At 39.4% G+C, this 12,043-nt stretch overlaps 1 protein-coding gene across 6 annotated transcripts; it reads right to left on the minus strand.

Annotated features, from left to right (window-relative positions):
- Positions 1-2,615: 2,615 nt before the first annotated feature.
- Positions 2,616-8,468, minus strand: LOC148097681 (acyl-coenzyme A thioesterase 5-like). Of its 6 annotated transcripts, none has more exons than XM_087831696.1 (5): positions 8,341-8,468; positions 4,616-4,700; positions 3,885-4,384; positions 3,563-3,765; positions 2,616-3,484 (listed from the first exon to the last, which is right to left on the minus strand). In XM_087831696.1, the coding sequence occupies exons 3-5, from the start codon at positions 4,339-4,341 to the stop codon at positions 2,876-2,878; spliced, it is 1,269 nt and encodes a 422-aa protein (XP_087687822.1). In that variant the 5' UTR covers positions 4,342-4,384; positions 4,616-4,700; positions 8,341-8,468; the 3' UTR covers positions 2,616-2,875. The 6 variants fall into 6 exon arrangements, with proteins under 6 accessions (XP_087687822.1, XP_087687823.1, XP_087687824.1 ...); XM_087831697.1 differs by having other exon boundaries at positions 3,885-4,412; XM_087831698.1 differs by lacking the exon at positions 8,341-8,468 and adding an exon at positions 7,765-8,304.
- Between the last annotated feature and the right edge of the window lie 3,575 nt (positions 8,469-12,043).

Raw genomic sequence — 12,043 nt, forward strand, 5'->3', positions numbered from 1 at the left:
AACACAGTCTTAAAAATAAATACATCTGCACCACATGGGACAGAGATCTTGGCTCCTCTTGTCAGCAGCCTGCTGAGATAATTACATGGTGCAGACTACATGAACATGGCCTAATAATACACAGTGCAGACATGGCAGGCTTGTAATGTTCACCAGATCAGCAGCTTGGCCCTAAACATTTCTCGTTCTTACTGTTTTTTAATCAGTTGGAAGAAAAAGGTGAACACCTGAAACAGACAGTATTATTTGTAATTGTTACTGTACGGGGGACTTCTTGAAGAAAGAAATCAGCTGCTAATCTGACCGAAAGCTTGTTTATGTCAATGAAACTTTGAACTTTATAAGCCGATCTTTTAAACTATTCACTGAATTCTCAGCGTCACAAATTACCAACTTGATGTTAACAACAATCCAAGGGAGAGCAGCAGCTCCAGTCCTTCATTAAATACCACAAGTGATTAGATGATGAGAGAGAAAGTACAGGAAAAGGAAACTCCATCCACAGGTGGACCCACAAGGAAGCGTCACAGAAGAATGAAAGGGACAGAAGGACTGAGAGAGAGTGAGAGGGGAAAAAAACCAGGGAAAATCCCAAAAAGTTATTGTTAGAGGCCAAAAACCAGGGGTATTAATATCCAGGCAAAATACCCCAGCTTGCTCCAGATCATTTAAATCACTTTCAATTAATTCAGTGAGATTTTTTAGGTGTAACTGATTTTGCAGCTGATTCCAAGAGAAGAGAAATGGAAATTTGAATGTTTTCCAAATTCAATTTTTTTTAATGTGACATAAACAAAAGTACAAATGTTGGACTAGAGTAGGGTTAACCTCTTCAAATCTTATGTTATTTAGTTCCATTTAGTTTGATTAAATCTTCTTTAAATAGCACCAAAACAATACAATTATTCAGCAAAGAATTCAACCCCAGCAGTTTTTATGGGTTGTTTTGAGTTAACTCTAGTATTGAGTGAGGTTTCACGGAGTCCTGAAAACTTCACCCCTGATAAAGTCTTTTGGAGCATCAAGTGGACATTGGATAGTGTTCAGAACCCGGCCTTAACTTCTCTGATCACCTATTCTGCTTGTCTCTAAAGCCTCTATGTTTTATATCTTGTACTTGTGAAATACTTTTAACATCTCAGTTACAGTTCTGGTATCTGCATGCAGTTTAAATTTTGAATGGCAATACACAAATGAATTAATCATCATTTACTCATAAACACAGAAGCATAAAGTCAATCTCAAGTTCCCACAGAACATATACCCCTTAGTGCAGGTATAATGCCTTTCAAAGGCCAGAAGCTGATGTGAGCTCCGCTGAGCTGAAATGACAGAAAAGGAGCAGTCAGATACAGAAACACAAAGAACAGGAGAGATAGAGAAGGAGCTTTTCAACAATGCTGATTAATAAATCAAACAGGCAGATGAAGGTTCTGCAGCCTTTATGAACTCCCTGCACTGTAGCAAGCATGTTATCTCCCATCTCAGAGGTGAAAAATGAGGGTGAGGTAGTTACTATGTCAGGTTTTGTTCTCTGCTTCCCATTTCTTGTTTAAATTCCTCTTCCGCTCTGCCAAAGTTGCTTTGAGGTGATTAGTTTGGTTGAGTTTTATGGTGAGTTATTATATTTTTTCAAGACTTTAGTGTAATGTTGCCCAAAACTCTGTTCACTTAACAGTAATCTCCAACACTCGGTCTTCCTCCCACAGTCCAGCACCATGCAGGTTGTGATAGATGGTGCTCTAAATTGGTTGTAGATGTGATTCTGTTTCTTTCTGTGTCCTGGGAGCACTAGCCAGAGCACGACTGTTTATTTAGAGGCTTATACTGCCATCTTGTGGCAGTAGTGAAGACTGACAGGCTCACTTGTTTCATTCATATAGTACCATTTCACAATAGTTCATCCCAAACTGTCTTATAATGGGAGGCAAAGACTGCGTAATATTAGAGAGGAAACACCAAGTTCACAATCCCCTATTAGCAGAACTTCCTTTTCTGGAGGGTCATCTGGTAGAACAAGGACTAAGAGAGACACAGGCGTGTTCCACAGGTTTGGGAGTTCATTGAGAAACCATGAACAACAAACACAAGAGCAAACTCATTGCCTTTGAATATGCATGTCTATTGTAACAGTTGCAACAACAATTTTAAGGAAAAACAAAATTCAGTTAACATTAGCTTGTAAGGTTGCAGATACGGGTAATAGGCACCAGTCTGTTTAGTTTGCTGTGTGCAGATGGGATGTGTCAGTATGCCTCAAGGTAATTTGTAAACCACAGATGCTAGTTTATGATAAATCACAATCTTTCATTACATTAAATAATACATCAGAAATCAACACTTAAGAACATTTATTCTAGAGTTAAACGGCAGTCAATACGTCTTGTCTTTTTGGTTTTGATGAATTAATAAGTTGACTTTAGTGTGTCCAGCAGCAAAAGTAACTTTAATTTTAATAGATATTTTAATAGACATGAGACAAAGTCTGCAGCAACATCTCCCTGTGACAACTGGATCGTCTCGTGACATCAAAGTACCTCAGCGTGACAGAAGGACTGGATCTACATCATGTCAAGAATTCAGGATACGCTTTTTAAGTTTTATACAAATAAACATTTTTCAAATTTTACCAACTTTAATGATGAAAACAGAAAACTTACAAGCATTGACATGACACTATGGAGTATTAACACAAAATTATAGCTATACCTCGAGGGTAAAGAGGATCCCGTTCTACATGTTGTGATAAATTACAGACTTTAAATGTCTAAAATAGTGAATCATTAATCAACACATTTAAACAGGTCAGACATGATTATCACAGTTTTATGGCAGTCGTGACTTTAATTTTTGTTATTCATTATCTTGTTTGAAACTATAACTTGGCCCTATTCTGTGCAGCATCAGAGCTCAGATGATTTCTGAGGAAATCTTGGATCTTCTTCCACATGTGGACCTCAGCTGCTGCGTGGGACTTGGGCTCACCTCCCCACAAGACTGGCCTGCCTAAAACCCCATGGAAGCTGGAAGGGCAGTAGGGTCCATAAGGTGGCTCTAAGTAGTGTCCAGCTCCAGGGTATGACACACTCTCAAACTTCTCCTTCCCGTGACGCTTCAGTCTCTCCACCATCTCATCCACGTAAGCCTTGCTGTCCCAGTTAAGGTCATCCTCAGAGGCCACAAAGAGGAAATGTCCTTTGGCTCGTTCAATGGGAATCAGGCTGCCCTTGTTCTCCTCTGCCAGAGGATTGTTTAAACCGTATTTGGTGATGAAGGCCCCTGACTCAGTGGGAATCAGTTTATTTAAATCAAACATTAATGCAGAATGCATTTGTCTTTTCTTATAGTAGAGAGGCAAAACTACATTGGCAGAGCAGCCATTGATCCACACTGTGGCCTCAACATCTGGTAGGTAAGAAGCAACTGATAAGGCAAGATCTCCACTTTTGGAAAGGGATATTACACCAACTTTTTTACTGGAACCCTGTGGAAAAACATGTCAATGAACAGCCATCAAAGTTGTCTTCAACAACTATGAGTCTTCCAGAATAAATTAACTCACCTTAGTTTGTTTTTTTAGAAACTCGACTGCTTCTTCCAAATAATCCAGGTGGATCTCCTTAACGTTTTTAGGCAGGTCATCGTGGCCATACAGGGCAACAGTCAGAACCAAAAATCCTCTGCTGGCCAACAGAGAGGCTCTTTTCTCTGACAGACCTCCACCAAAAGTGTACAAATCTAACACAGATGGGAAGGGACCCCTGCCTGGAATGAAACATACATGCAAAGCAAGCATATTTTTTGTATGGAGCTAAAATTATGAGTAACTGTAACTAGGACATTTTCAAGTATGTACTTTTATTTCCTAAATGATGCTGACAAACCTGGAGGAGTAAACAGGACTCCTCGAATGTTCCCTTCTTTGACGGGGACCCGAATGACCCCATCTCCCATTAGAATCCTCTCATTAGTCGCCTCTGCCAGAATCCAGCCCTCACCTGCCTCCTCGTGCACTGAGAACTTTACCATGAATGGATTAAGGGCATTTATCTTCTGAAGTCTTTTATGCAAAGAGTCCGGTGTCATCGACCAAAGCAGACCCATCGGTTCAACCCCAACGTAGCTCCCACTGAGCGAGGGGTCTCTCTTCAAGTCAATCTCCCCGTTGCCATTGGCTCTGTAGGTGGCCGCAGAGCTGAACACAGTTCCCTTGTCGTCGGTTGAGCTGGCTCTCAGGGAGACCACCTGCCTCGACCTCAGCCCGGCCACCTTCACCTGAATAGGCTCATCAAACAGACACCTGGCACTCGGGAGCAGCCTCAGCCTGACTTGGGAAGCCATGTCTTCAGCAACTTTCCTTTAAGTTACACGTTTAGACTTTGCCCTATAGAAAAATAAACAAAATGGTGCTACTGCACACGTTATTTTTATTACTCTAAGCAGGGCCGTGCAGAGACGTTTAAAGGGGCGGGTGCTCAAAGTTAAAAAGGGGCACATTAAACCAGGCTGAATAACAACAACACACATTCATCAAGAATCTAATATGGAATCGCATCATACTATATCACTGTTGTGAGGTGGCGACAAGGCAAAGCAAACGTAGCCTATGTTTTACCTGATGGGTACAATGTTGCTGTTGAGGGGTTTCTGCTGCTCCTGCTGCTGATAGTGCTGGAGGGCAGGGCTGTGCTGATCTGAGACTGTAGACATTAAAAAGTCCATAGGAGAGATGGTAGCTGATTAAACAAGTATCATGAGATAATAACAAAATGCAAAGATTGGAGACAGCGCTTGGAACCATAAGGCAACAAAAAACTGTGAGAAATAAATTAGGCTCTGCCTGTGAATTACTCTTTGCTTCTCTTCTTCCTTCCATCCCATCATTTCATATATCACTCTCCACTTGCTGTCTATCTGAGAACAAGGCACAACTTGCTATTGCAATAAACTATAATCTAATTATCCACACCTAACAACTCTTGCACTTAATCTATAATAAAATGATGACAGAAAAATGTTATAGCTCTGCCTTCAGTAGCCTCACACAGCTCCTACTGTTTCCTCCTCATGTCCTTACCAGGCATGTCTGGACAATGTTATATCATGAGTAATAATTTAAAAAAAAAAATCCATATACATAAAACAAACACATGCACGCACACACAGTGACATTTTAGACCTTCTTCAGAATACTGTATATACTATGGGCATCACGGTGCTGATCCAGAATCCTTATATTATTATTTATTACTAAAGCTACAACAATAAAACAATGAGGAGGGGGAAATAATAAATATGAAATAATGTATTTATGATGATTCTATTTGTTTCACTATCTACTCTGTGCAGGTGCAAAGCTTATTACATTTTTAAACTGTAGAGATACAATCATTTTACTGCTGTAAAATCCAAATTTTGTCTTATTTAAAATATAAATCTAATATAATCTGCTTCTTAATGTATGTTCTTTAGAATACAGCGTGTGTTTTTAAAAATATTATAATAATGTATAATTATGTGGACATGCATATTAGATCGTTTTTTAGTGAAATATAAGCCCTCCAGAAAGGCAGGAAAAGCCCGGAAACTTACTTTAAAACTAAATATGTTCCCTAAAACGGTGGACAGAGCTACAGACCCATGACAGCCTTACCCAGTGAGCTAGCAGCTATGACCAGCACTACTCTTGCAGTTAATAAAAGGACAGGTAATGTTTGTCGCGCTGTTGCAAACACAGCACGCTCATTTGTTTCAGTTCGTCAGTTGCCACAAGACAACTTACCAACGTGTACGTAATAATGTATTTTGTAACGTATTCCGTTACTCAATGAGAGTAACGTATTCTGAATACTTTGGATTGGATTAACCTCTTAAGCCCCAACGCCCCCTGATACGGGGGCAAAAAGCAGGAGATCAGGTAGTCTTGGGGCTTAATAGGTTAATATATTATCATGCTTTTTTACAACTAATGAATGCCTTGTTCCTGTGTGATTCATTACTATTACTGAAGGCTACTCAATAGCAACTACATTTTTAAATCTTAATATAAAATGAGTAACAGTAGGTGGACATTAGGTAAGTAAGGCTGCACTTTTTGCAGCGATCTCGTATAGAAAACTATTCCGCGCGTATATAAAATAGGTCCGCGGCTACGAACCGTAGTAAAAGGACCTCTGGCTAACACGTCGGTTTCTGTGTCGGGCTCGTAGCCGAAAACTAACCGAGGACAAGGGATGAGTCTTCTTTAAGTTAACTTAAAGAAGAAGTTAACTTAAAGAAGACCAGACGCTTTTCTTTGAATTATATAATGTTAAATTACTATTAAACAAATGACTGACTAAGTATTTCAGGCTTTAGTTTACTTCAGCCATATTCCATATAAATCAGGTATCATACAAAAGTAAAAAATAGCTTCAAATACAGTCATGACAATAAAAGAATATGACTTTAAGGACTTAACAACATTACTTCCGTTATAGTACACCAACATCTCTGACACATTAGCACTAAGGGAACACTGAATGACCTGGTGGGTTTTGTCCATAAAACTACTCGTCTAAGATTACCACAAAGTAAAAGATCTCTCAGCAACATTATGCAACATTTTAGGCACTACTGCCCTCTATCAGATCAGTGAGCTGGGATGTTTTATTCTAAACATGAACTACTGTTACAGCAACAGACATGGACTACATGCCCACACAACAAACACATGCCTGCTCCTATCGTTAGCTGAAATGAACTGCTGGCATATTTGTTTTACATCTATACTGTCCAGTCTCTCCTGGTGGACATGGAATCACATTATTCATGGTTACATACAATTTTAGACTGATGTGGACCAAGCCTAGCACCTACTTGCCAACCTTGAGACCTCAGAATTAGGGAGACAATTAGGGAGGGGCTGGGGGGGGGGGGGGGGGGGGGGGGGATACATGTACATATATATACAGAAAACTTGAATCTTACAGTGTTTATTTATCGGATAAAATAAGTTAAATGTCACCGTTATTATTGTCCAGCCGGAAACAGGCCGGGGGTGTCCAAATTCAGAGGCTGCGTCCACCTGAGGACCCGGCCTTTGTGGTCTAAGTGGGCCGGGTCCTGCGAAAGCCGGGTAAACCGGAAATGAGCGACTGTGAAATTGGACGGTCTAGCCTTCAGAATTACGTCACCTGCCGTCTGCTCCTTGCTGTCTAAAATATAACCGGACGCTGGCGTAGATGGTCGAATAAACTGCTGTTTTCACACAGCAGTTTATTCAGCTGTGTGAGAACCCCGGAGGAATCCTCCCGAGGGATTAATAAAGTTTTATTTAATCTAATAACTTTAATCTCAGCCAAAACGATTTACTCACCAACAAATAAAACACAACTAAAGCACTGGAAAAGGCCAAACAATAACATGTTTAAGTTATTTGACGTTTACACAGCTACATTCTCGCCTGAAAATGTGTTAAAAGTTTATTTTGCGACCCAGAAAGAGTAATAAGAGTAATATTAAAACTAAGTAGCTGCAGTAATAGTAGCCATTGTTGGAAACTGGAATTGGCTGGGCCAGTCTGGGATATGGTTTTCAGTTTTGTTGTCCGGGTGGAAAATCGGGAGAAATTGCGGGGAGAATGGTCGCCCCGGGAGATTTTCGGGAGGGGCACTGAAATTCGGGATTCCCCGGAAAAATCGTGAGTGTTGGCATGTATGGCCTAGCATAGCCTGTAACGTTATTGTGACGGACACATTATATGAGTGACTTTAAGTGACTTACAGGTTTCTTTGAAAAACAATTTCTTATATCCAGGTTCTTCCTTTGCGCTGCTATACTCCTCTCCACCTCGCAGCGCAGGTTTGCCAGTGCTGAAACTAAACAAAGCTCCCTGAAAGGCTCAGCCAATCACATTGGCCATATTTGTCACATGACGTAGGACTCCAGTAGAGAACGTAATTTAACTCTTTCTGCTCCGCTCGCTGAATGAGACGGTGACAGATCGTTTTTTTTCTTTCTATCGGGTTTGTTTTTCTTTACTCGAAGAGATCAAATTATTGGTGGGGACAATTCAATAATCGCTGGATATTGGTGGGGACACGCCCCTTCCGTCCATGCCAAATCTACGCCCTTGCTTTAGCTTCACTAACTAGAACATTTTGTCCCTCTGTGGGGGGATACTCTCACTAGGTTTATATCTGGGACTCTCCACCATTTGACCTTAGAACTGAAGAAGCTTCTCGGATGAGAGGTGAAACGTCTTCAAGTAAACTTAAAGAAGTCCAGACGCTTTTCTTTGCAAGCTCCTTTGACTAGAACATTTAACATACGACTTAAGCCTGAAAACAAAAGCTTTACCTGACGCTTAACTTTCCAAATGTTGAGGCATACACTCACGAAATCTCCCACCACTACTGGCAAACGAGCAAAAACTGCGCAGAGAGCCACGACAAACTCGAGCGCTTATCAAAACAGGAAGTTATCACTAATCCCTTCACAATAAGAGCATGAACTGCAAACAAACGGTACCGCTTTTAGCCCCCCCCCACCCCCCCGCTCTCTCTCTCTCTCTTCCTCTCCACTGCATGGCTTTGGAAAATGTAAATGCGTGCACAAAATCCAGACTTTTAACTGTATTTTCTTAAGTTTTAAAGCTTTATCTGCAATTATACTAGATCAAAGTAATTAAGTAATAGAAAAACAACTAAATTAAAACTGAACAATTAAACAAAAAAATTCAATGTTTTTCATTGTCTACAGTACCTTAGAAATTTCAGTATGTGTTTTTTTCTGTAGGGCAAAAAAAAGGAAACTGCGTGAAGATAATAACAATCTTTTGTTTAATAAATGCTGAAAAGCCTGGGAAATCGCACATTGACTACAATGAGACTACAATATGACTACAATACGATTATAACACAGTATCCAAAATCAGGATTTAAGGGCAGAACCAGAAATATAAGAAAATTTTAGAATTATTTACAAGAAGCATTAACAGAAGCTTGCCGGAAAATAAACAAAAAGTTGTTGGAGAGTCCAGGGCTTTTTCCAGAAACCACGTTAAGAAAAGATGCTGAATTTGTTAATCGTGAGATGAGGGAAACTCCACGTTTTGTGTTATACATAGTGGGTTAGCTTACCAAGTTACCAGGATTAAAAAATAAAACCCTACCTAAATGGCTGGCAGGTTTTCTTCAACACACCTTAAGTTTTTGTTTGACTCCTCCCCTCATGCTGCATCTGTCTGAAACTGTTCCACGTTTCCACATTTATGTAATCATCAAAGCACATAGTGATTTGAAAATTGCAGCTTTTCTGGTATTAAGAGATGACCACCTTACTACTTAGTAACATATTCAATAGAACATGTTGGATTTGTTGGAGGTAGTTACCAGTATGTCAGGTTTTGTTCCCGGCTTCCTGTTTAATTCGTCTTCTTGCCAAAGTTACTTTGAGGTGACTAACTTTGTTGAGTTTTATGGTCAGTTATAATATTTTTTTTACATTTTTTACATTTTTTTTTTTTTTTTAATAAAACGGGCCCTGGGACAAAGGGGGTAAGGTCAAGAACTGGTCCAGGATCACACAACAAACACTCAATAATAGATCACAGATAAAAGACCACCCCCACAGGACTACTGGTAGTGGCCATGTCCTTTCCCCAACATTAATATTCATTTCACTTAGTAATAACCTCCAACAGGTGCTCTCCAGGTACTCTATCTTCCTCCCACAGCGAAGCAACATGAAGTTTGGGATAGATGGTGCTCTAAATTGGTTGTAGATGTGATTCTGTGTATTTTTGTGCTTTAATATCAGGAATTATTTTGTCTAATTAAATATTGACTGGCAGCTTTTCTCGGGTGTACCCTGCCTCTCTCTAAATGTCAGACAGGATAGGCTCCAGCCCCCTTAATTACCCTGAATTGGGTAAGTGGTTAAGAAAAATTTAGGGATATTTTGGCTGGGGATCGTAAGCATATTTATAAACTGAAGGAGTAAGTTTAATATTAATAATATAAATTTACTACATTTGACAGATGTACAGATAAGAGCTAGAAGCTCCATTAACAGAAAAAGAATTAACCATGCAATATTTCTTATACCAAACAATATAGTGCCAGGGCTGGGTGGTTTCCCGGCTGAGTTCTATAAGCATTTCTGGGATATGCTCAGCCCAATATATTTAAAATTTATTCAAGGAATAAAACAAACTAGTATTATTCCCTGTGATTTAAACACAGCTGCTATCACAGTTCTTCTTAAACCTTGCAGGGATCCCACTGTCACATCTAGTTATTGATCACTCTCACTAATGAATACAGATATGAAAATTATAACCAAGGCAGTAACAATCAGAATTGAGAAAGTCATCTCAGCCATAATTCACCCGGATCAAACTGGTTTTATCAAACACAGACACTCCCCAAACAATACACCTAGACTTTTTAATTTAACGGCTTCAACAGGAAGCCATTAGGAAAAGCTTTGTAAAGACTTTTGTGCAGAAAGCCATGACAGACTGGTGCTTACCAAAACAAAAAGTTACTACTGATCCCTTTGCAATAAGAACCTGAGTTGCAAGCAAATGCAGAGCTGCTGGATATGTTTTTTTTTAATAATCTTTCTTTTGAATTTAACCTTTTGGATTTAATGTCAACTTAAATACAGTTTCTGTCAGTGGCAGACCTGTAATATTTGACCTGTGCTGGTAAATGAGTATAATAGTATTTGCCAGTGTGGCAAGCATGTCCCATTTTACTTAGAGGTTAACTCTAATGGAGCCAATGTTGCTATGTGAACTTTGCTCCAGATACCATTCCTGGATTTCCTGCTATCCAGAAAGTACCTCATGAAAAGCTATTTGTGTACACGCAGAACACCCAAAACAACGTGTAACAACAGTGCAATCCTCTATGCCAGGGGTCTCAAACTCACGGCCCGCAGGACAATAGTTTTTGGCCTTAATATAAAAATTTAATGTTAGTGCGGCCCACGAGTTTGATAATGTATTTTAATGTATGACACTTTACAGTGTTGTGTGCGGAGCTGAATTAACCTACCAATCGGGGTGGGATATGGATCTCAGGGGACACCAGCCGGGCTTGATGCAAGCAGGGAAACATTTCTCAATGAGTAAAAGTTACAGCAGAGAAATTTAAATTACCAAACTGCATGAAACTGAACATTAAAGGAAAATTTTCATTTGTATTTTTCCCCCCACACAGTCTTTTTGGATAGCAGGGATTGGAGTGTGTCAAGGTTAATATATCACATTTATCTATACCAGAGTTGCAAATGTTTAACCCTAAACCAAAGGCACACCCTGTTCTTCTACAAATCATTACCATATCCAAATTCAAACATTTGAACTATCGAGCCAAGCGACCCGCAGAAAATAACTGCTAAAGCACTTGCAGAGAAACTGGACAGACTGCAATGTGATAGAAAAGCTAAATTAAATAAAGCTAATCATCTACAAGAGAGTATATGAAAATAATATCTATATTGTAAGTACATCATTAGATATAGATAATAGTATCTATATCTATATGGTTCAAGCCTCAACTAATGATTTTGTTGTTTTGTGTAATGAAGCAAAAACTATTCATGGTTCTTTGATCTGCGTGTTACCAGATGATGAAAATGAAAAGCATGAAACATGGTTTAAAGCAAAAACAATGTGTTATGATGAGTTTATTTATGAAGTGAGTGAATGGTTACCTGGTTGTGAACATTTGCATTTAAAATATTGGTGATGATGATTGTGTTAATCCAGAGGACAGTGTTTCAAATGTGGCTGGTAAGCCTTCCACCATCAAAAGGTCAACTAGTGGTAAAATAAGCACAACTTCCTCTGCAAGAATAAAAGAAAAGGCAGAAAAAGCTCTGTAACACACATACAGTTTCTAGGTCTGACCAGCAATCTCCATCACCAACCAGTGTTGCCTTCTACTTTTAAATAAACTATGAACCTCAAGTAAAGCAGCAATCTGAGAGCGAAATACTCTACCGGCTCCATTCTTTTAGTACAGGTAAGCAGTAATATTCTATAATAACT

Source organism: Neolamprologus brichardi, chromosome 18 (assembly GCF_056152115.1).
Source record: "Neolamprologus brichardi isolate AB-2024 chromosome 18, ASM5615211v1, whole genome shotgun sequence".
NCBI classification, from domain to species: Eukaryota; Metazoa; Chordata; class Actinopteri; order Cichliformes; family Cichlidae; genus Neolamprologus; species Neolamprologus brichardi.